Source organism: Homalodisca vitripennis, chromosome X (assembly GCF_021130785.1).
Source record: "Homalodisca vitripennis isolate AUS2020 chromosome X, UT_GWSS_2.1, whole genome shotgun sequence".
NCBI lineage: Eukaryota > Metazoa > Arthropoda > Insecta > Hemiptera > Cicadellidae > Homalodisca > Homalodisca vitripennis.
This window is the reverse complement of record NC_060215.1, coordinates 55,475,076-55,501,374: the sequence shown is the minus strand read 5'-3', so window position 1 is coordinate 55,501,374 and position 26,299 is coordinate 55,475,076. Positions and strand designations below refer to the sequence as shown.

At 32.3% G+C, this 26,299-nt stretch overlaps 1 protein-coding gene across 1 annotated transcript; it reads left to right on the top strand.

Moving 5' to 3' along the window:
* Positions 1 to 1,648: 1,648 nt before the first annotated feature.
* LOC124369006 lies at positions 1,649 to 24,866 on the top strand. The gene is made up of 2 exons (XM_046826612.1): positions 1,649 to 1,738; positions 19,273 to 24,866. Exon 2 carries the CDS (start codon positions 19,300 to 19,302, stop codon positions 19,822 to 19,824), a length of 525 nt encoding a protein of 174 aa, XP_046682568.1. The 5' UTR covers positions 1,649 to 1,738; positions 19,273 to 19,299; the 3' UTR covers positions 19,825 to 24,866.
* The last annotated feature ends 1,433 nt before the right edge of the window (positions 24,867 to 26,299 follow it).

Genomic DNA, 26,299 nt, shown 5'->3' with positions numbered 1-26,299 from the left:
TGATCCATGCGACGGCTAACGAGGCGCACCGGAAGGAGGTAATGGTAGGTACAGTTCAGGGCTTAAAGCCCTGTGGAACGTTATATACGAGAGCCGTATAGCCGACCATCACGAATCAGTTTTAAAACTATGTCAGTATGTTGTACTCTTTTTGTATCTCTCAGGTATTAAAGATATTATACATTTAAAAGTCGGGTCACAGGTATATATATATATATATATATATATATATATATATATATATATATAAAATTGTATAAATGCCCATAGCCTTATTTAATTTAAATAAACATTGAATCACAAAAAGTACTTGCTCCGCCGGGAGTCGAACCCGGATCTCTCACTTGCCGGGTGAATGAGCTACCATTACACCACAGAGCGCTTACTTTTTCCGATTCAATTATTTTGTATTTGGCCGTATCTGTCACATATGCGTTTAAATAAGCAAACTAACATATGATCGGAAGACCAAATACCTGTTACGACTTTTATTTACATTAAATTGTATAAATGGCAATAGCCTTATTTATTATACTTTTTGTGATTCAATGTTTATTAAAATTATACGTATATATATATATATATATATATATATATATATATATATATATATATATATATATATATACACAGAGAGAGAGAGAGAGAGTGGATCTACAAAACAAGAAAGAACGGAAAGATGGATGTTTACTTGAACCAGTTCATCACTGGCCATCTCAATTTCAGTAAACTCGTATTACTCCCACTGTGACTCGAATCACAAAAATTCTAATCACGTAATCTTCTTATCCCACGAAAGGGTGGAGGAAGAAAGAAGAGAGCTCGTGATATTCAATATCCTCTGATTGGCAGACTTGCCTGTGCATATAAAGTGGGCATTAAAACCAAGAAGTCAACAGGTTGCATCGGAGTTTCTCACTCCGACACTACGCGACAGAACAAATGACATTAAGTGTCTTTCGAGGACTTAATAGCACCCAATTGAAGCATTAGTGAAGACGATTCTAAGAGGGGAAAATGTTATGCCATTTGGAATTTAGAAATGTTGTATTTGTTTTACAAAGCCGGTTTCTACAGCGTGCAAATATTTCCAAAGGCATATTTCATAAGCACTTATCTTTCATATACTAATGCTATTTTGTATGTCTGCAAATTACGCTGTGTGAGAGCATCATGGCAAATCGGCGCCGGCTTTTATAAAGAGATATCTCGTGCCCCGTGTCAATGAAACTAGATTGATTTATCCAATAAATAATTCCTAAGAGATTTTAGGTTGGAACACCGAACCACATAAACACGAAAGCGATTGAGGAATGATGTGGTCCTTAGTCAATAAGATATAGGGGGGAATTGGGATGATGAATGAGGATATGAAGTACTAGCATGCTTCTCGTGACTTCATAGCACCTTTAAATATAGAATACCCTTCCTTCAACGTGTATAAGCTTTTCGTCCGATTATTTTCATCTGTTAGCTGTTCAACAAATCCTACTTTGACTATTTTCAATACTGTATTTAGGACAAGTGAACTGTGCGTGGCTGCCAGAGCAGGGAGCGTGTGGACTAACGCAGTAGCGTGGCGTGGAGTGGTATCGAGCTAAGCCACGTGACGCTAGCGTGCACAGCCCCGCTATTGACAATAAATAAATCGAACCGTAGGGCCCCCGGCCCCCGTTCTGTTAGTGTAGTCTAGGCGCTACCAGCTGGCTCTCCGCACACTTAAACTCCGCAGTCCCAGGTAAGACGCTTAGTAGTTTTAAGCGTTCTCAAGAGTAATATCAATGTCAATATTTTCTATAATCGTATAGTGGAAGTGTTGTTATTAAGTTTAGAAACTTTAGCAATATTGTGACATTGTTTTATCACGAGTATTTGTGTTCACTGTCTGTAGTGGTTTGCCGTTCGTGTAAATCAGTAATGCCCACAAATGTATGGCATTGCAGAGTAAATGTGTGTTACATACCATTAAAGTTACTCTTTGTTTGCTGCAGTAGGTATTTATAATTTAGTTGCAATAATATTTAACTTTTCATTATGTATTTCTTGAATCAGAAATTCAATAAACTAATTCGATCTTAATTTATTTATGTCAAGAGGTTCGAATGTTATGTCTCTATTCATGTTCTATTCTTCCTACGAAATACCTGTTAGAGGAAATAGAACAGTGCACAATAAATCTAGAAGTAAGTCTGTATAGTAAGTAACTAAATAGTACTGTACAGTAGTAACTGTCTTAAATCCTGGTTTCTAAAAAGTTTAGTAAAGTGAAGCAATTCAACTGTTCCTTAGTTGGTTTATACAGTGTCCATAACCTAATGTACAACTAAGGCAGGGTATTGATCAAACACCAAGGCCAATACACCTGTCAAGGGCCTAATTACCTATGAAGTTAAGTAGAGTGCAGCTTAGATAAGTTGTTTTAGAAAATTACTAGACTTTTTGCAAACTTGCTACATGGAAGTTTTTATCAAATTATCCTGTTATTTACCACATTTTTAGTATAAAATACAAGTTGTATAGTTATTAGTGGATTTTTTTGTGACAAGCTTTTAATTTCATTCAATTTCGTATACATTAAGTGTGAGAGCAAGTATGCAGTAAATACATGGGTATGTTTATATAAGTATAACAATTACTGTATACAAGTAATAACAATTAATACCATTTAAATTAATGTCTACGATTGTATAAAGCTAAAACATTTATAACAATCTATTTACTTTATTTTATTCATTTATTTTTTATAGGGGGCGGTTAATAAGATGGTTTAAAGTAAATAAAGTTAAATGTTACAATAAAGTAATATTACATTTTGTATTGTAATTTGACATTATTGTACAGCTTCTACCAGATTGCGTTACAATCTTCGCAGGGGAGTTGATGAAGAGTAAGGCTGCATATCACTACAATGTATTGATACAACGAAAACAGTTATATGAAATCTGGAATTGAAATTACGGTGTTACATGTGTAGAATGATATGAATGTAGAATGATATAGAATGAAAAAATACATTCATGTTTAATCTAATATTTTAAACATTTAATTTGCTTACTATTTTAATTAGGTTCGAAGGAAATTCACTTCTTTTATTGATTTCACATAACATTAAATAGTCCTGGAGCTGAGAGCAAACTGGCATTGTATAAGAATAAAACCTATTTTTAGTGATATCAGACAAATTGCGATCGGAGGAAAGACGATGGTGTTCAGAATGAAAGAATAGCGGAAGGATAAAAAGTGCGAAATATTACATTTTAACAACCCTTTTGTTGCGTATTATGTTTTTGACTTTACACTCTTAGGTTCGCAAATAATTGTTTTATCAATGCCAGCCAACAGATAAAAGTGAAAATGGTGTCTTTCTGAAAATAATTGTACTCTTTATTTCGTTCATATAAAGGTGATTGAGCTATTTAAATGCATGACTGTTGGTTTTTAGTTTTTCAGTACAAATAAAATATGAATATAAATAACATATCTGTATATAATATATTTAGAAATCCACCTCACCTTGAACGACCTACGATAGTTTTTTTCTTAAAGAAAATTCTTCTATTGATTTCTCACAAAAAACTAGTTTGCTTTCTTACTTTCTCGTACAATGCAATTGGTTCTTACCTACCTGACCAATATTGATTGGTTAACAAATTATAAGACAGTATTAATTAGTTCTATTTATATAAACATTTTAGTACGCATAAATTATATCAACACTCCAATTTACATATTTAATAAATAAAGTTTAATGTACGCCTAATATTATTGTGTACGTTCTATGCATTAATTTATTAAATAGCACTGTAACTTATCCGGTTATTGAAATGTTGCTGTACAGATCAATCAATCGATCTAGTTTTTATTCCTTGGCTAGGTGTCTTAAGTATGTGTGGAGATTTTCTATGTTTTCAATTAGCAGATTGAATATTGTACCCATGCATACTGTGCACTACAAACTGTGTCTGAATAAATGCGTTCTGCACCAAAATAAAATCTCATTAGTCTATAATGAAACATTCCTGTGTAACAAAAGCTGTTTATACGATTGTTTAGTATTTTAAAATAATCTTTAACGTGCCCTTTTGCAAAAATAATTTTCGAAAACTCCGTAGACAATGACTGAAAGATATCGAGTTTCTATGGCGTTTCTGAAATGTGAGTAAACTCAGGCATAATAGACATCTTCTACGTTTCGATACTAAATATTTTTATTTTTTTTATTACTAAATAAGTTTATTTTATAAGATTGTATTTCCAATTGAGACATTTTTATCGCAATCTCTAAACATTTAAAATTAGATGGAAATTTTATGTATCCATTACGCGGATGCTGCCAATTTTTGCGTACTTAGTATTAGTTGGGTTTTGTTTAGATCTAGTAGTTGGCCATTTTAGTAATCGTAGGTTAACCTCCTTTATGTGAAAATTTTATTTAGGTGGACAAAGTCGTTCATCTTAGTATATAATTGAAAATAGCATTGTTTGGCTTTAATGGAAATCATGTGCATAAATTATCAATAACAAATGTTTCAATATTGACCTTCAGATACTACCCGTGATTTGTTTGGCACGATGAAAAATCTAAAAAAATGAAATATCTTTTAATCTACTTTGTTATGATGTACATAAGACTTTATCAAATTATCGATATAACCATTTTAAATATCCATTTTTCTGTAAAAGTAATGTGATCAATGTATTCTTAAGTTTTGAAAAAGGTTTCCTTTGGTATGCCATAATTTTACGACCAATTGAACTTATAATATACAATTGATCTCAATTTACTGTTGATAGCGGATCTTTATAAATCATTTTTTGTTCATAAAACTGCGTTATTTTTTTAATATTTTTCGAGTAGGTAGATACTTAATAAGTTACGATTATTCTACTTTAATGTTAAAAAATAACTAAATTTAAATTGGCAACAGATGTATATCGATTTGTAAATGATTACTGATGGAAAACGTGTTTGACAATTCGATATATATATAGAAGGCCTTTATTTGTCCTTAAAAATACTTGTAAAAAAAATACTGATTATAAAGATTGATTAATTATACGAGTTTTATTCGCACTGAGCAATGACAGCTACCAACGCGATGCTTTAATCGAGAAAGAAAGAATGGCATCCCAACCAATATAGCAGAAATATCTCGTTATATTATAATTGCCTACCTTCAACTTTGTGCCCTTCTTCTCATCGATACCTTTAAATGATATGCTTACTTGCGCTCTTCTTCAATTTGGAATTATTTACTAACATTAATTAGGTGATGAGCAATTTATGACTTACCGGAGTACTCTTAAGGTACTATGATCCAATCATACTACCACAATCAGTACTAATTCTAAATCCCAACAGCAAACTTTAAAAAATAATAAAACCTGTGAATGATTGCTTTAGCTCCAATTCACCTTTCTCTCGGTGTGACGCCTGGGATCCCTGGAATCTGGAGTCGTTTCAAGACATAAAAAAGCAACAACAAAGAAACTCGTAATGAATTCTTCATCGTATTGACATCAGAGATACCTATAATATAAAATATAGGGTAATCTAGATGAAGATATGATCCTATTGCATCACCAGATGAGACAGCTGCACAAAACTCGGTTGCTACACACCGTGCTTAGAGATCGTGTCTACAGCATCGCAGTGCACTCAATTGTGTGCCTGATGAGACAATGAGAATACCTCTTCACGTATATTACACTATATGCTGTATTCTAGGTGTCTCTGATGTCACAACAATGTAAAGAGTTCATTGTGAGCTTCTTCGTCCGCGACTTTATGAATCTCTTCAAACAAACATGACTCCAGATACCAGGAGTCAAGCCTATAACAGCATCAAAATACAGTCGCTGCACAGAGAGGAAGGCGAACTGTAGTTAAACTAAATATTATCATTGAACCAACTTTTCCCACCATAGCTACGTTCATATAGCGTTATTAAAACAACAATTTTTTCTTTAAGGTTTTAATGTATTAATTATTCTTTTATTGCAACCAGTGTTTGAAATCGCGAAGCCCTTAAAACGCCTCATAACAACTGTGATCACTTTAATAATCAGGAAACACTTAGCGTTACTAATGATGGTTCACCTCATTTCACGATGGGTCATTAAACAAAACTAACTAATATGGTATTCACGATCCATAATAAACTTATACTCCTATTAATTCCAGCTCTTCAATGAAAAGTGTCGGCATCTTTTGTATTTCTGGTTTTTAATTTATTTCCAGAAAGATTTTGATTTAAAATTAAAGATTCTATAGGAAAATCCATTCATTTGTGCACACGTTGGTGCGTTATAAAAGCTTTCAAATTAATAATTATAAGTGCAGAAGTCAGAGTCTTTTTGCACTGTATAAACACACAACCTTGTTTCTGTTAAAATTGATAGGTGAATTCTCCTAAAAAAGTAAATCGATCTTTAGCCACCTGGTTTTGGCGGAGGTCTATATTGGATAGTATTGACAGGATTAAAAATATGAAACAATAAATTTTTCAGGTTATATTTTACTTAGCTTGATACACTTATATGATGATCAGATTCATAGTTACATCTCCGTCAAACAGGCTGAAGTCGGAACTCAAGGGTCTGTATATGGTTCTATGGTATGGTCTTTATGTGGCTGAAGATTGCTTTTGAGAATGTTAATATGAAAAATATGATCTGAGAAAAATTACCATTTCATACTTTTAACTAATTTGAGACCTTCTCAATTTCGACCTCCACCAAAATTACCACAGCTGACAATCGATTTAATTCTCAGGGTGAATTTAAATTTAAATCGATAGATTTCAATGATACTCAGGTTGTGTGCTTTCACAATTCAAATTGACTCTTGGTTCCTGGCGAGGCTAGCAGCGTAAAGGCCTGAACAGGATGGTAGATAAAATCCCAAAAACCGAATCTTTTTGGAAAAAACTTGTGTTAATGTCCACTCTTTTACCAAATCCGACAGAAGCAAAATAACTAGTGCTTCCTTTTTAGTCTTAACTAGAACTTATAATGTGCTGCAAACTTTATTGAGAATTCTGAAAGAATATATTATGTATTCTAACAGGATAGACAAAAATGTACTATTTTTAACTGCAGTGTTTTTTAAATTATCTCAGAATGATTTTTCTAAAAATTATGTAGCAGATATATCCATATATACTATAATTGCCATCCAGGCTCCCAAGCAAGGAGCTGTGGGAAAGTATTTTGGGTATTGCCATAATTATAGATAGAAGGGCTCACTTTAACTGTAGTTAGAAAGTAAAATTACATTTTTCTTTTGCCCACGCCAAATATTTATATGTACAAGAATTTTTCACATTTTGTAATGGACCAGAAGACTGTATCATTATTCAATATTTGTTGTACTAGAGCAATCACTTTTGCTAACATATTCTTGCTGTTTAAAAATATATGCAGAATATTTACAAATAAGTGTTCATGTTCTTATTTTATCTTTACGAATTTCGTTGATCAGACCAAATAGAATATTTATCCATTTCTATCAGCTATTAAATATGATACTTTAGATGATCAATGCCATCATTTTAAGGTACTTTATTTGGTATGATTATGAGCGCTGTTCAGTAACAAATAAACTTGACGCGGTAGTGGTAATTTATGGGGCTTTATATAGGTAATTGGTGGGCACCAGGGACTGATATTTTTATCAAACTTTCGTAAAAACTCCCCTACCCCTTTTTTATCACTATTATATTACCGGATAATTTTTACAAAACTTAAGATTTTATTAAACTCGATGACAAATTAAACCATATATCAATGGTTTAAATATTATAGAAAATAATGTACGCAGATGATATAGCTGTAATAATAGCAATATTATAACAAACCTGTTACATACAAATAGCTATCCTAATTGGGCCGGAGGGAGAAGACTTAACAATGTGAGAAAAGGACGTGCTTCTTGAGTCCCATATACAATACATACAAGTCTAATAACCAATTCGTTTCAACTTAGTTCTATGAATACTATCTAAGGAAATATTCTACGATACACATTGACCAAAGCAAATTATAAATGCATGTACTCACATTATTATACTCGCGACATGTTTTTATAATGAGTTCAAGCCCTCAGAGTCGTTCCTTTGCCGTAGTCGATCGATTACAAAGACACTTGATTCTTTCGCCACTGCACACACAATATAACGCACAGTAGTAAAATAATAAAAAAAAACCAAAATACAAATGATTTTATTTTGTAAGCTCTTCTCAGTTACAATACTACTTTTCACAGCAACTCACAATGTCAATAAAAGTCTCAGTGAATTAATACAGAACAGAGAATACACTATATAAACACTCATATTTATAATTAACATTAGTATCAAAGATTAGGACGCACTAATTCTTAATTTTGAAATTCAAGCAACATCTAAGTTGCTTGACGCACTCTCGGAGATTGTGTACAGCTTTGATCCAAGGTAGGAAAATTCGGAAAAATTTCCGCTCCACCTTTGGAAGAAGCAGGTTATCTTGACATGTACATGGAAGTGTGATGTTAACGCGCGCCAAGAGTTGTCCCGTACTCGCTTATATACTGATGCTAACCGTTTGTAGAGTTTTGTGGATCATACAAGAAGTCATTATTTTGCATACCTGTATCAGCGCGACTATGTTGGCTTTTTCTAGGCAGAGTGATACACAGTCCAATCATCAAAAGCAATAACCGAGCAGAACGGCTGAGTTCTGCTTTTGTTAGACACTACTGTCATACTTCGATGTGCTATTGACAAATGTTGGGAAACAATAAACAACCACTGACAACATTAGTGACCGTATCATTTGAATCCTTGCATACTCAGTAAGATATTTTTTCAGAAAATTTGTTTTCTTCATAACATTAATAGGATTTATGTTCCGATTGGGCTTGCCGGTCGCCTGTGGTCTCGGACTGCGGGTGAATTTCAGAGAATGTTTTCGGTTAGATAGCTTGTTGGCACTCCACTCTTTAGTAATTTATCATTGCATTGATTTTGTTTTGATTAACAACATTTTGTTTAAAATTCCATCATCATAGCTCCAGCAAAAGGAACTAAAATTAGTTGAAAATAGAGGAATAGAAATTCTCTATTTATACAAATTCAATTATGTAGTTTGGCCGCTAAACTAGGACGTTATCTGATCGGAAAGGCATTCCACTGTTGCACGAAATGTTCGAGTTTTTATTAATATGACCTTAATAAACCTAAACCCCCCTTGTTAGAAGGTAAACAACACCTTTTAATAATATTTTGTTATTATTATTTATTTATATTTTATCCATGGAACTGATATAAACAAAACATATTCTGGTGTAATAAAGTATTAAAAAAATACGAACTTCAAATCAGATATTATATAATCGACCACAATATTTCTTTACTTTTGTTGTAGACTTTTTGTTGAAGTTTTTGTGAAAATTAAGTTTAAATATATTGTTAAATAAATTAAATGACTTATTCCATAACTTCCAATATATATATATATATATATATATAAAGTTCTCCACCAAAGGGTTGACAGGTGATCATTTTATTTTTATAGGTAGGTCAACTACAAAACACGTTTACACGTCTAATACAATTTTCGGTGAAACAATACCGGAGAATCTTTGCAGTAACAGAGTGAATAAAATTTAATCACTTTTAAGAAATAAAATAAATATAAATGGTAAAATCAGTAAAATAGAGGTTTTATACTTTTGTTTTATTTTTGTTACTTCCGTAGTAACAAGATTAAACAAAAGTATAATATGGTAGTAATATGGTAAATATGGTAGTAGTATTTTTATGGACTATCGGTATTTATTAATAACACAAATCACTAATAAATCGCCAATAACGAAGGGACAAGAACTATAATAAGACTATTGAAAACTAGACGTTCAAAGAGATAGATAACCAGTAGGCTTCCATGACCATTGCTCGCTGTCTCTCGCCCGAAGTGTGACAGGTCCAAACATTCTGTGGCATTAAACAGTTATTCAATACGGCTGTGCATATTCTCCACTTCTTGGACGGTTATGCTTCCTGGAGCAAATGCTTGCTCATTTGCTATGCATAAGCACCCAACCTAATTTTGTATGAAGTCGATAGAGTAATTTCTCCCAAGAAAAACCTAATCATCGGCTGCGAAATTTTGGTAGAAGATGGACATACAAGGGCATTAGAAGGATAAAAATATTAAACAATTTTTTTCTCAGATCATACTATTATTACCTTAATACACTTAATATCTCAACTGTCAGAATCAACAATTAAAGTTAAAACAGTATCAACTATCCGTATAAAGATCAATATTTTCATTGAAGATGGCTTTTATAGTTTCTTTATTCATAATTTAACACTTATATGACCGTTATTTATGAGTCTGGCGTTGGCCTTGACTGTGTCAAAGGTAGGAAAATGTGATCAGGAGAAATTAGTTATTTGTACCGAATATATATAAGTTTGCGATTTTAAAATACAAGATGTATCACCAAATTTCCTATATTTTTTAGTTGTAACAGTCATGTATATATATATATATATATATATATATATATATATACACATTAATTAAATTTGTATAAATGGCAATGGCCGAATTTAATTTCAATAAACATTGAATCACAAAAATTACCTGCTCCGCCGGGACTCGAACCCGGATCTCTCACTTGCCAATGGTCTTCCGCAAGATTATATATATATATATATATACATAATACATATCAGTGCTTTATAATTAACAGTATTTATTTATGGACTTTATTGATGGAAATCCTGGATTTATGTCTGTTGACTAACCCTACCATACGGTTTTATAATGCGCCCATTACTTACTTGATAACATAAGTTTTGTCTACGACTCCATACTAAGTATAAAACTTAATTTGAAAGCCCACACATTTACTACAGAAATAGTTGTTTAAAATACAAAATTAAGACTGCTATTTCTTAAGGCATAAGCTGAGTCTGTACACAGTATATTTAAACAATTATAAAAAAAAACTATCGTAAATATTTATTAATGGACCTTATTGATGGAAATCTTGTATTTATGTCTTTTGACTAATCCTACCATAAGGTTTTGGAATGGGTCCATTACTTACTTGGTAAAATAATATTTTTCTACGACTATATTAAGTATAAAATTTAATAAGTACACATTTACTAAAAAAAATAGTGATATAAAATACAAAATTAATATTACTATTTCTTAAGGCACAAGCTGAGCCTGTGCACAGTACATTTAAATAATTACACAAAATTAAATATGGTAGCAAGTAATTTCCGTACCTTTTACACAGCGAAGGTTTAGAGAAAACTGAAGCGTTGCAAAACGCTAGAATTCAAACTGCTTAACTCTTCAAGTAAGGTGATAACGTTGTTGACATCCTATTGTGAATTGCGTGTATATACCACTGGACTATCACAACATCATGCTGTTCTATGAATAAGCACCTTATGTTACTGTGTGCTGATATAAGCTGCATTAAACAATAAAAAAAGGTCTGCTATCGTTCAAAAACAATACGTTTCAAGATCTAAAATTTATTGGTTTATTGGATAATTAAACACTTACATGCAATAGACCAAGTCAAGTATAAAATAGTTAAAATACATAAATACAATATATAAGAGTGTAACAACAGTACTAAAATTAATACAGTATTCACATCAGCATCGTAAAATACGTATAACGAATAAAATGATATCAGTAACCTTTCCTTCATTACAGTGTTATACCTGCCAAGTGCTATATCTCGTGACTCTCTAGATGACTTGGGCCTACTTAAGCTAATATATACCATTACTGCTTGCTTTAGTAATATGGTCATGCACATGGATATATAACAAGTTACGTATATTTTGCTTGTAAGCAACAAATGTTTACATGAAGAAAGATACATTAGCGTATTTACAAGTACTCTATCTACTGTACATTGGAGGATTAATCCATACTAACAAGTCATAAAAGTAAACTATGGAATATATCAAAATGTAGGTTTTTAAGTATTAACAAGTCAAGCAATTCTTACGTACGAGTATGTTTATGAACAATAATAATTCTAGAATAGGCAACCTTTTGTTATTATGATCGTTTTACTATGTCTTGTCCATAATAAAATCTCAACCATTTAGCATTAACGTTGCAAAACTTTATGCGACGCTTCAGTTTTCAACATCCAAGTTAACTACGTATACTTAAAAATCTCCAAACGTTAATGAGAACATTTTGATAAAACTGATGGGGAATATCAAACTAAAAGTATATTTTACAACTTTGGATTTTAATACGATTTTTATTTATGACAAATCGTTATATTTGGCCTTCCAAAATTATTTATGTTTATAATTTGTAATTTATTATCAAACTGACTGTATTTTATACACGTTTTGATTATGAATACTATTTTCTTTTACGTCAATACACTTTTTCTTTACAAAATCAAAATTCTACATTTTTTATATAATTAAAATAAACATTTTCAAATTCTTTATCAAACGATGATATGAAACCATTTGCTCACTTTAATAACTATATGCATTATTTTAGTAAATGAATATAAAACTTCACCAAAAACGAATTATTTTCCAAGAACTGGCGATTATTTATGTCACTATTTGTGACTATTTCGTGAATAGACTATACAAGTAAACTTCTTACTTAATTCATTATTTGAGCATCACCTGGCCTGAAACCAACCGAAAACCAATATCGAGACACTGAGTGAGCGAGGGCGGATCTGTAAAGCAAATTAATAGCTCGTCGTGGTTAATTTGTTTATGTACATTTGGTGTTTCGAATACATGAAACGTTTCTATTATATAATATATACACTAGTATTTTACATAGGTAATGGGTGTTAAATTGTATAGGTGTGTGCAAAAAAGAAAAATAGAATATATGACAGCATGAGTATATAATGCTTCTTTACTTTTATATAATGGTTTACTTAACGAGTTGAACATATCTAAAGATAAATATAATGCATATTAGATCTTAGACCAATATAAAGATTTAGAGGTGAGCATGTAGATCAATAATGCCTTTTTTGAAGTATTAACCATTTACGGGCGTTATCCCTCAAAGGAGAGGACACCCTCAACTTAAAATTTTTAATAGTTCTCCGTTTTTATACTACAAATTTGGAAAAAGGAGGTACAAAAGGGTTTTTTTTTAACTTTTTTGATATTTAGCTCAATGTCAAAATTAAACTCATGCAATATTTAAACACTAAAAAAATATTATACATCGTTAAAATACAAGACACCCCATACAACTATTTTAAAAATTGAAGCTAATAGATGACATCCATTAAGTCTGCCTGTAATATTAATTTTTCAAAACCGTTAGAATACTCTTTCATGTATAATCCACATTTAACCAAATTCGATCTCAGAATTACTTCTCAAGTCAAATAACCCTAATTCAGTTCAGAAAAAGTTTTAAATATCAACTTTACGTGAATTAAGAGAATCCTTATCTTATCAACGCCATCAAGACTATGTTTACGAAAGTGGTTAATTGTGGTAATGATGAGATGAACCAAGAGAACTAAAATCTTTTTTATATATACACATGTTCGTTCCTTGTTGTTTTTATATTCCCTCTAAAATTACACAGTGCAACACCAAGAAATTTTAAATTTTAGTCAGTATTGTAAAATAGTGAGTAATAAAAACGACATCATAATAATTATTGTGAAAAACAACATGAAAAATTATATCAATTTTGCACCATGAAGTACATTTGTGTAGTGTAAAGTTTGCTCCTCCGAAATACACGCAGTCTGTAATACACTATAATACTTATTAGCAAAATATGCTTTATAAATTAATTAACATTAAAATGTCCAAAGAGGGAGTTGAAATTTTTGAGTTACGGAACACTTCTTTCAGAGGACAACACCAAGACATTTTAAATTGTAGTCTGTATTGACCTAGAAACATGTCCTAAGATTAATCTTTCTATCTATAAACGTTCAAAAATAAACCGGAAAAAGGCTTTTGGATCATGTTGTATACCTCTACCTTTATAATTCATATTTTAACCATCTTATCTTTCCAGTTAGTTTGATATTGAATTGTTTTAAGTTTACATACAATTTTCTTTAGTCAATAAACTTTAATAAATGTCTTGTATTTAAATATCAACTAGAAAGAGAAATTGGTAATTTTTAATTATGTGTTTACAGTAATTTCTATGCTTATATAATAAAATCCAATAAAACCCCCATTTTATTCCAATAAAGTGTAATATACTAAATATATTGACTCTGTATATAATTATGGAAATATTACCAAACGAACCATAACGGGCATATGCGTGAGAATGAATTAAAACCGGATGCTAGTTTCAATATGACAATTTCTGTTAATAATTAAAGAATAAGTAGTTAATATAAAAGTATTAAAAATATTGCTATAGAAAGTATAACAATTTATCAACAAATAACATAAGAACTAGCAACTATAAAATTTTAAAAATGAATTGAAATCAGAATATAAAGTAAATAAAAAGTAATAATCAACTGTAAATGAATACACTTGTTTATACTATTACGCATATTAAGTATTCATTCCTGTATTATTTTTTCTGCGTTACATTCGTTAGTTATAGTCCAATAAACAATTGTATATTTAACTTAAGTAATAGGTTACAAAGTGGCTCCAGCCTAAGGTATATTTTTCCATCAATTATACGTATGGTGAGCATTACAGCGACTCGGCTTTGTCTGGGCCGACCCCCAGCAACCAGGCAGTGAAGTGATGTGATGTTTGGAAGAAGACAGTGAAACCTGCAAGACCCAAATATCTGCTGGAAATGTTTTATATACTATATCGGCCAAAACACATGAACTAGTTGAACTAAGTGCCTGTATGGTCATTGCTTCTATATTTATAGTCGGATAAATATGAACCTGAGGGGAAGCAATTGTATATCTGTGCGAGTAAATATAGGCCAGCAAGTCCCCAATGAAGAGTTGTCTGACTGACAATATATTTGACTCATTAAATAACAGTGACATAAAATATGTAATGGTTTTATTTAATCCAGCTTTCAGTACCCCCTTTTGAATTTTAAATAGCGGGTCTATTACACTTAAACAAATACCAACCCAACTTATAATTCAGTATTGTAAAATGGACAATATAAGCAGAATATACAAATTTTAGCTGGATTCTAAATACTGCTTGGCTAACAGAATCACATAAAGGGAATAAAAATTGGAAAAAAGGAACGCAAAATGGAAACATGTTAATTTTGCGAAGTTTTCAATTTTACAAATTAATATGATCTTCCCACTTATAAGCGTTGGTAGTGGTTTTTCAGTATATATAATACCAGGTTAAAAAAATTTTATTAATATAAAAACAATAAGAAATATCTTCTCAATTTAATAAAGAAAATGTGTATCCGTAAACCAATAACTGATTTCAAACAGTTTAACTACTGCTTGGTCCTTTCGTATTGTACACCGCCTTAATGTACCACACGTATACACCATATTTACGTATCTTGTACTCTGTAATGATTTCCAGCAGTTTTACTACCCACAATACAAAACTAAAAAAGCAAACAATGAACACTGCTATAGCTATATAAACTGCGTAGCTAGCAATATATGAAATGAAATTAAAAATTACTTTATTTTGAGGCGGTGTTAGGGCTATTTTAGTCCTTTCTTCCACTCAATCTTGATATATAAAATATAAATCTCTTTAAAAATTACAGCAATTATTTTAATTAATTAATTATGTAATAAAATCTATGATAATAAAGAATGCTGATCTCACGTCCACATCACCTAGCAACGTAACAAGGACCCAGGTCTGCGCTGCAGATATGTCGCTGGACGCCGGATCAATACGATCCTCCTACACCCATGACGTGGAGTATCGGAAACCACGACAGAACGGAAGACTGACAGAGTAACCCCATTACATGTCACTATGTCACATGTTAAAATGTCAAATGGCTATACTCTGTTTATAAATTTGGTAACCATACGATTTCCTCGTTTCCATCATAGACCAAACTAAACATGTTCGCTAGCACTAAGCCAAATCAAGTATTGAGTGATATGCACCATAGTTAAATTCGATGTTACACATTTAGAAATGGATCTTCGTGAATATAGAATATTTCTAGTCTTGTTTTTGAGTTATCGTGTGGAGAAACAGAGAAACAGTTATATTTTGTCAAGCACCTCGATTTATTAATTAGTGATATCTGGCCACCACATAAGCTTTATAAGCTTTAGTGTTGTAGAATCAATTAGACATAAGGAGGAGATTGGGGATAGTTGAAGCATTCGTCTATCGCGGTCTGGCCATCCCTTGGGTTTTGCCATATTGTTCAATGGACTCATATGGGTCTTTGAGTGAAATATACCCCTCAGGGGGTGTCGTTCCAGACCTTGTACATGTGCTGGTCTGATGTAATAGTGTCTGTGTAATTCCAGAGGATGTGTAATTACGCTAGTGTTTCACGTCGTTCAAAGGGTGAGATTCAAGATCTGTAGAAACTTGACGTAGGGGTCAATCTTTCGCGGCTTTGCTGCCCTTTCAGGGTGAAGTTGTGATACACCGGCATTGTGTAAATTCAACGTCCACTCTTTGTCCTTTGGCATACTTCAGAATCGTGATTTACGCCCTCCAACCTTGTAATTCAATGGGGTTTAACTGTATATGTTGGTTATGTAGCTCTTACATTCCAGCTTTAGGTTTTTAAGAAATGTATGTCACGTAAACGATTCGGTTTTGACATTTTTTGTTGACGTACTTTTTAACGAAAAAACCTCATTAGTAATATAGACATCCGTTAGGAAACGAGGTCGTAGTTCACGTACTGTTCTTGTTAACATGTTTAGCGACATTTACTCTCTTGGGATGTAAGACTTCTCCTAGGCATTTGAATGTATAAATCAAAGGCAAAGTATTAATTGCAGAAAGATGTATGTAAAATGTATTGATTGCTTTGTATGTATTGTTGATGTTAAAGTTAAAATACTGTGACTGTTGACCATATTCGGTGTTCTGGATGGAGCCTCACTTAAGATACCGAGTTCATATCACTAAAATGGGAGATCTGAAGTCTGCATAATATGTCATAATGAAGCGTGGAGTTCCTCAAGACACCTGCTTGGGACTTAATCTGTTTAAAACCTACACATTCGACCTTCCACCCTATGCAAAGAATTTTCCAATACATCGGTATACGTGCGATTGTCAGTTATACTTGTGATATAAAACAGAGTTAATGAATGTAGCCATTGATAAAATAAAAATACTAACTTGACTGTAATGAAAAAGAGGTCAGATAGTAATGGCTTTGAATTCAATGTAGACAAGTACTCAGTCATGCGTAAATCATCACTTAAACTTGTTCAGGTTTTCAGTAATTGAAGAGTGAGGGTGAAAGGACTCTTGACGACGAATACTTTTTGTTCTTTTTTTATCTTACTATTATAAGTCTCGGCGTCGTGCTAGAAACAAATTTAACTCAATCTGACACGTCAGCAGCATCATCCAGAAAGCTCTCTGGATAGACAGAGAAGTCAATACAGATGTATGTGCTTACTGAGAATACAAGGATTCAGAAGATAAATTCACTGATTTTATCAGTGGTTTATTATTGCCTCCCAACCTTTTGCAACAGCTTACCGAAGGAGGAGAAAAAGATCCAACAAATGCAGAACTCAGCTGTTCGGTTCTTGTATTGCTATGGACGATTTAACCTTGTATCACTCTGCCGGAAGAAACCCAACACGGTTTCGGTGATAAAGACATACAAAATAATGACTTGCTGTATGATCCACATAACACTGCAAATATAGGACAGCCTCAGTAGTTTGTTAGAAACTAAAGGCGCGCGGGAATATCGCACTTCCATGTACACGTCAAGATAACCAGCTTCACTGTGCAAAGGTGGAGCTGAAAATTGTCCAAAACGTCTTTCCTACCTTGGACCAAAGCTATACAACAATATCTCTGAGTCCGTTAAGCAGCTTAGAAGTTGTTCGAATTTTAAAATTAAGGTAAATTTTGTATCCTAGTCTATAAGACTACTCTTAATTATAAATATGAATGTTTAATACAGTGTACTGTCTGTTCTGTATTAATACACTGTAAACTTTACTGACATAAGTTTATGTGAAAAGTAGTATTGTAACCGAGAGACGCTTACAGAATAAAAGCATTTGTATTTATTTTTATATTATCTTACTACACTGGGTTATATTGTGTGTGCAGTGGTGAAAGAATCAAGTGTCTTCGTAAACCGATCCACCGCGACAAAGGAACGGCTTAATTTTATCAAAATATGTCTTAACTAAATTAGTTATTGTTTTTCATAATAATTACTGCATAATCTGCTTTATGGATCAATTAGTAAAAATGTAAAAGTAAAACTGACAAAATTGCTACATTATACCAATAACCAACAATTTCTTCATAGCAGTACCATTGAATAATGTATACTCGATGAAGGAACAGTATCATATTGGAATTAACACAGTTTGACACTACACTACTCGTTCACACCCATAGTATGAGTATTTTATAAAAAAAACGCTAAAACGAGGCAAAATTACTAACTCGGTCTCTACTATCATAGCGAAGGAGAAGTACCACAAACGACACGATATTGAAATAAGCTGCATATAGAAGATAGTAAGCAAGCAGTATTACCTGAGAGGTAGTGATGTGGGAGCGAAGCGCAATGAACTCGTAAACTCTACAACGTTGATCGCGCTAATTAATTATTGTTGTGAGGCTCACGTGACCTAACTGTGAACCAGTCAATTCGAGTTCAATGTTCTTTATGCCTTGTTTAAGAAATCCCACTAATTTATGCTATTATCTGTAATTACGCATTTTACCTTCACTGAGTAAAGAACCTGTTTTGCATAAGTGATATGTAGCAAATAGTAAGATTTAATTATTTCTGAGTTAAAGAAGAATTTTGTCGAAGAGAGACGTGATTGTGGTTTAAAAAAAAACTACAACCGTCCAAGTCTGAGATAGCTCAAAGAGAAACTAGGACAATAATGTTTCAGCACAATAATCAATTATTATTTAAGTATAGTACACTACGTCATATGACAAAACGTTTGTTAGATAGGACATTCACAAAAGCTGAAGCTTATTCATGTTTGGTTTCATACTTTTGTTCAGACAAACATATTATGTAAGTAAATTTGTGACTTTAAAATATAGTGTTTGCCTTTGAATTCTCACAATTTTTAAGTCTCTCAATACCCTGTTGTTTCAGATGGACTGATTTGACGAGACTAAGAAGATGACAGGTCATGAGCGGCTGGATGAAGACCTGTTGAGTACGGGTTGTCTCATGGACCTGGACTGTTCACGGTACTCAATATGCCAGTTGGCGAATGGCTGTAGATGCCAAGACTGGGGAGAATGTACGTTGGTGAGGATCGCCGGTCAACCATGCTTCACTAACGCACAGTGCGCCGCGGGGCTGGTCTGCTCTGGTGAGGGCCACAGCCGCTGCGTACCCAACACTCATCTGGAGGACCTCCCACGGTTCGCAGACCTCCCCGAGCCGGACATCGGACATCCCCCGGACATCCCTGCCACATACGGAGGTGCCGTGTTGGTCGCCGCCATCAGCATCGCTCTTGTCGTACTCTGTCTCGCTCTGGCCGCATGGTACCGTCTCACGGCTCCCGTCTCTCACCCTCCTCACATGGAAATGGCCTCTCATACAGATGTCCTTGTCGGTATGAACCACATCCAGCCATTACCTTGCTACAGCTCCACTCAGTTCTTCTCCCAACCTCAGTCCTACAGAGACCAGTAGTTATTCTCCTGTATATAAATAACTATCTTGCTCCCTCTATAGTATCTGAAGGAACGGTTTCTCATACACTGTATTTGAAAATTGTCTAGTGCGTGCAGTCCTTATCGCAATATAAGTTAGCCAAGTAACAAAAAGGGTGGATGGTCACTCCTTAGACTTAACTAGAGAGTGACTCGATCCTTGTAAGAGCTCTTGTCCGTCCATTGGTGGGATCCAGTAATAATCTTGATGCATATTAAGTTCGGGTTTAAAACAATGATTCACACAGTCCCTAGAGTGAAATAAACCGTCCACACGTTGTGAAACTGCAATAAAAAAAGCAATTTGATCATTTAATGTTACCTGATAGTGTCAGAGTTGACAGCGATGTAATAAGCAATCAAAAGTTTTTACTACAGATTCAGGCGTTGTTCACGACGGAATTTTGATCTCTAAAAAAATATAACTTTATAAACTAAATAAATGTTTATTCTACCATTATCCTACATGGCATGAATCATCATTATGTAGACCTATTAATTTTAATTTCTAGAAGAGCTTAAGTTTATATTAAGTGATTGGCCAGCAAGGTTGTTAATAACGTTAAGTAGTTTACATTTAAAAAAGTGAATTTAGTAGCTTTTGTTCGATTTTGGATAGCAATTTTACGAAAATATTGTTCGGTGCAGTTGCTATTTTTACCATGAATTGTTGTTGCTGAATTAACTATATGTTATTAAATAATGCCACATTAATTATTGTCTAGGCAACACATTATATCTTAGTGTTGGCGCGACTGGAAGTGTATACAGTACAAGTGAACAGAGCGGCAAGCGGGTGGAAAAGGAAGTGTAAAAAATTGAAGAAGAAAATAATAATTCTGAGGAAAATGACAATTAAATTGTTCCCCTTTTATTATTAATATCTCTTTATCTTCAATATAAACTATTTCCGATGTTCACTTTTACTTTATTTATTCCATAAAATGTAGTTTTTAATGATACAGTAAGTTAGTAGTTGATTGGTGTCTTGGGGAGGTCCTGAGAGGACAGTATAGTATTGTATGTAGTAATATCTTGTGTTCTGAGATATAAAACCTTTAGACAAGGGCAGATATCAATTCTAAAGACGGTGTGTTTCTGATGTCTAAATGATAATTATTAATGAACTATAAACAAAGAAAATGTTTGTCAAAACTGTTAAGTTAAACAGTCAGTTAAGTTACAGAAGGCCCAGCCTGATTTTTGCACACTGATTGCACTTTTAGCCGTCATTTGTTACATTTTAAAATGCCACTTTAAAATTCTATGGTCAGTAAACTTCATTTGATAAAAAGTGAATAGGAGATGCAAAAAAATAGTTTTTCGTGGGGTGGCAAAATACCCAGCACTATGTCAGAATTATGCTGATACTAACTCCTAGATTTGTATAAATATGGAATCTAATATAACTTTGGCAGGCAAGACACCTCTAACAGTAATTTAGTTTACAGTGTATATAAATGTGGACGTTTCAAAACATCCAGGTTCAAAACGTAACTTTTATATTTTATTGAAGTTTGGTAGATTTGTGATTTCAAATCTCACAGATTAAAAAAGCCCAGTTTTTAATTTATAATGTCTTCAAAAGAGTGAGTTTCGTAATGGAAAGGTTCAAAACGTAAGGTACCTATGTCTAATAGTTTATGTTTTAAACGACCAGTTTCAATATATAGTTTCATAACGTCAAATTAAGTCTGATCCATCCTTCGCTCTAGCACTATTCAATTGTAATGAGTGAAAGTCTTCTAAAATAACCAGTTAATAATAAGCACTAGTTTTGTGCCAAAACGAGTTCAAATGGCGTTTCACATCATCTGTTTCAGGCGTTGTGGAACTTGCCTCACGCATATTGCAGGCATTTCACTCAACAGTAGTTCTAGCCAAGCTCAACGACGTATATAAACTGCAAAAGTTAATTTTAAGAATATAAAAAATAATGCTTGATATTTGGATTATACAAAAGCTTGTGAAAGTACCGTTACTGTCCAATAAATAGACCCATGTATTAAAATGATACTATTAGTAGATAATCAACAAACCTAAAAATTTATTAACTGTTTGAATATTTAACAAAACATGTAATTAAATTATAATATAAGTAATTTTGAGTCTTCTTTTATTAAATTTACGTTGGAATAAAATAATAACCTCTATTACGATGAAATTGTGGTTTTAATGTTTAGTACTAAGCACTATTATTGGAGAAATACAAAATCTAGAATGAGAACACTAGAAATAGTCAATATTTAGACGTCCAAATCACTGTTTGAATGTTCCATCAAGATGGGTTAAGGTACAGATGGGTTAACCACCAAGTCACTTATAACAAACATTATTGACTTTTACGGTGGTGCAATTGATTTATAGTTGTACTTATTTATTCTTAATTTCATAGTCACAGCGCTTTAATGTAACTTCCCTGCACACAAAACAAATTTACCCCTCCATAAAAAGTTATAGTCATTCAAGTAGAATTTGTGGGCAATTTTGTAACCAGGCTTAAAGATAAATGGACAAAGATAACAATATAAATTGTATAGTATGTATTTAAATGATGACATTTGGAATTACATGATTTTCAATTATATATGACAATGAATTACATTGTTTTTTGAAAATGTTGTTTAAAATATTACTGGTTTTTAATAAAATATGGCTCAGGGAAATTGCATTTTTTATAAGTAAAAGAACGTTTTATTCCCTTCATTCATGTTTCATATAGTATGGATACTGTAAAGATTGCATACACTAATCTTTGAGGTGCTTTTCTGTGGCCTCTTTGCAAGGTACACCTCAAATGCTGCTTTATATGCCCATAACTCCTCCTGCAATGATTAATAAATTTTCTATTTTTCGAACCGAACAATGGTTGCACCATTTTAAATTGGCTGCAAGACGTGATTGACGGGGTAATATATTCCGTTCGCCAGTATAACAATATCATTTGTTTATAAATTTAGTTAGTTTTATAAATCAGTTAGATATCTAGGCTATAATGTAACCAATATTAATCTACTGTATTTTTAACGTTTATGCGCATGTATCTTAATGTTGATTAAGAAGCTCAACAGCTTTGTACAAATTAATTGATATTTGTACCGATTTGTACAAAATAACCCTGTTGATTTTATGAATGCTGTGAGATAATAATAGTCTAATACGAGTATTTATGTCCATATCTTCAAACCATGTGAATTTTCACAGCAAAAATGGTTAAGAAAACTACAACATTCAAGGTGCATAAAATATGGATTCCCCAAATAAGCCAATAGAAATTTACACCAAGATACGCATAACAAAGTTCTAATTGGGGTACCATTTATCAATCACTAGCGTGCCTAGGAAAATGCCATATATACATTTTTAAGATTATTATACTTACCTTACAGAACATATCTATATTTGGGATTTCCAGTTCTTCAATATATGACGACAATAAAGTGATTATCTTATTAGATAGTCCATTTGATAAATACAATATGAGCTATTTCCTATATTATACTGGTAACCAAATAAAACTAAGGAATCCTGTATATTCATTACACTGTTTTTTTGTTTAAAGTTTGTTATTGACGATGGAAGGTTTGAAAGGGTAACAGGATTTCGTACATCCGCCATCGTTGTACGTTAAAATGTATAACATAACGTTTCGAGGATTAAGATCCACCCTCTTCTTCGGATGTGCGTGGGGGGTGGGGTTATTAATACATATAAAAATAAAATACAGAAAGAAGAAAATAAGGGAAATAAAAGGGTTCAAAAATATCCGAAAACTGCTTGAAGTCGGTCAAGGTGTTGTCACTGCGTAGAATGCAAGTCCCGAGCACAAGTAGTCATGTTGTTAGCAGTCAGTATCCCACTTTTGCATGTGCTGGTGTGGCGTGTGATTGTGCTCTTGACTTCTCGTCCTTGTGACTAGTGCTCAGACTTGCATCCTGTGTAGTGACAACACCTGGACTGGTCTCCAAGCAGATTTCGGGTACGTGTCATTTACTATGTATGTATTATTAACCCCCCTCCCCGACCTGACGAACAGGACAGATTTCATCCTCGAAACGTGTTATACATTTTGTAACATTTCAAGATTTCAAGATCTTTATTCGTAAATGCAAAATACATTTTTACATTACATGTCAAAATACTAAAACTATATCTAACTTAACAAATCTCTTACACAGTAAAAACATTTATCAAGAAACATATGATACTCGTTCGACTTGTTGGCTTTTATAAATTTATATAGTTGATTAGTCCATTTCTTAAAAAGGTACGTCTCTTATAAAAAATAATTATTGCAAAAGAATGAAACATTTGTACATTGATATTGTGAAATAAAAATAGATAGATAGATATTAAATGTGTATTGATGATTTGGGTACTTTTTCACTTTAAATTAAATATATATATATATATATATATATATATATATATATATATATATATATATATAGTGTGAGTATTATGTAAAAACTATAAAGCAAATCAAACTATATATAATGGTCCATTTCATAATACATTACGGTTTATGCTCTAGATTAAACTAAAATTACCGATAACATTACCGATATGTAATGATTATGTAACAAATAATTAACACGATATTTTAGAAAGCAATAGAAATATATTCTAACAAAAAGTTAGATTAAAACAGCTGAAATAGTTTAAGTTTGAATACAATATATACATGTTTATTTCATTTTCTTTGAATATTACAACGGAAGCTGAATAAAATGTATTTAAACCTTTAATAAATTGGTCCTGTTAATAGTCCTCATTTTTGGAACAATTATGCTGTTGTTGTTTGTATATCTTTTGAAGTAATTATTACTGTATTCAAACCTTTTACTTTCTCCAATATTATATCTAAATATGGTTTTATTGGTGTATAACATTGCTGTTTTTATTGTTATTGTGCACATTCTAAGCGAACATTGTCGTCTTTGTGGAATTGTTGTACAAACTTTTGCTTATCTTGTACAATTTTATAATTTTCATCTGCAATAAATATAACATTGTTTCCTTTTTTGGCTTATTAATAACCTATATTTTATATCTTTATCATAATAAAATAACTGGCTCTTACTTTTAAGAGTGGACAACTGATGTCCTCAAATAACCATTTCACAAGTGTGACTCCATAGCTCTGTAATGAAATTCTAATGTTTATTCAAGATGATATACTTGAGGATTGTTGGACAGTTAACTCAACACTCAACAAATTAACATTCATAAAAAGGTAATACAAAGAGGTTTTCATTTTTAGGTATTCTTCTCTAAAGATAACAATATTTGTCGAGAGAAATCCCTCAACATTTTTGAAATTAGTTTATTAAAATTAAAATTTAGTTCTTACTCAGGAATTAATTTTGTGTAATGTGTCTTGATAAAGTTAGAAATAAGAAATCACGGGATTTAGGTTGATATATTAATCTGGTGGCTTTTTAAAATTCTTAAAATATAGACACTGAGTTCGTTACTAAACAAATAATAATAAATTTCAAATAGAACAGAGCCATACACACACACACACACACACACACACAACAATATACATACACACAACACACACACAACAATATACATACACACCACACAACACAACACACACACATACATACATACATTGATACATTGCTTTCTTTTCAATATAAATAAGGAGTGGTAAATTAAGATTTAGTTTCACTTTAATGTCTCCTAACTAAAGAGGCTTTTCTACACGGAGGCCATAATATCTTAAGTACAATAATTATATTGACATTAGTTTTGAGAACTTGTGAACCAGGAAACTTAATAACTATATATTTGATGTGCTTAGCTAACCAACTGATTATTAGTAATCATATTTCATATCAAAGTAATCTCAAATAGGATTTGATGGCTGTGTGTGTGTGTGTGTGTGTGTGTGTGTGTGTGTGTGTGTGTGTGTGTGTGTGTGTGTATGTGTGTGTGTTTGTGTGTGTGTGAGTAGTCTGTGTAAAAAATAAGTTCTTCAATTTATTCACTGAGGTTTCTAGCTTCTATTTGTTCCAGAGAGGCTCTTAAATTTGTGTATTTTGGTATTTTTCAGTCCTTGATGACGTATGGAATTAATTTGTTGGGACTCACCACCCAGTCAAACAAGGCGAGAGTGATTGTACTTCGGAAGAGGGCTCTTAGAATTTTCTAGAAACTGGGACCTAAAGATGGTTGTAGGGAGCACTTTAGAACACATGGAGCTTTGAAATTCTCCTCTTTAATAATTTAACACACATTAAAATTCAGATTAAGATTCCATCTCTTTGAGAGGGTCTTCTACAGCCTTGATAAAACGCGATTACAAGTTTTCTTTCTGTTAATCAACAAAAAATGTGAAAATGGTCACTTAAATTATAATATTTTTTTAATATTTAATGTAATTTATTATTTTAGTTGTATTACTTCCATCCCAAAATTGTATATTTTCAATAATGCCAATA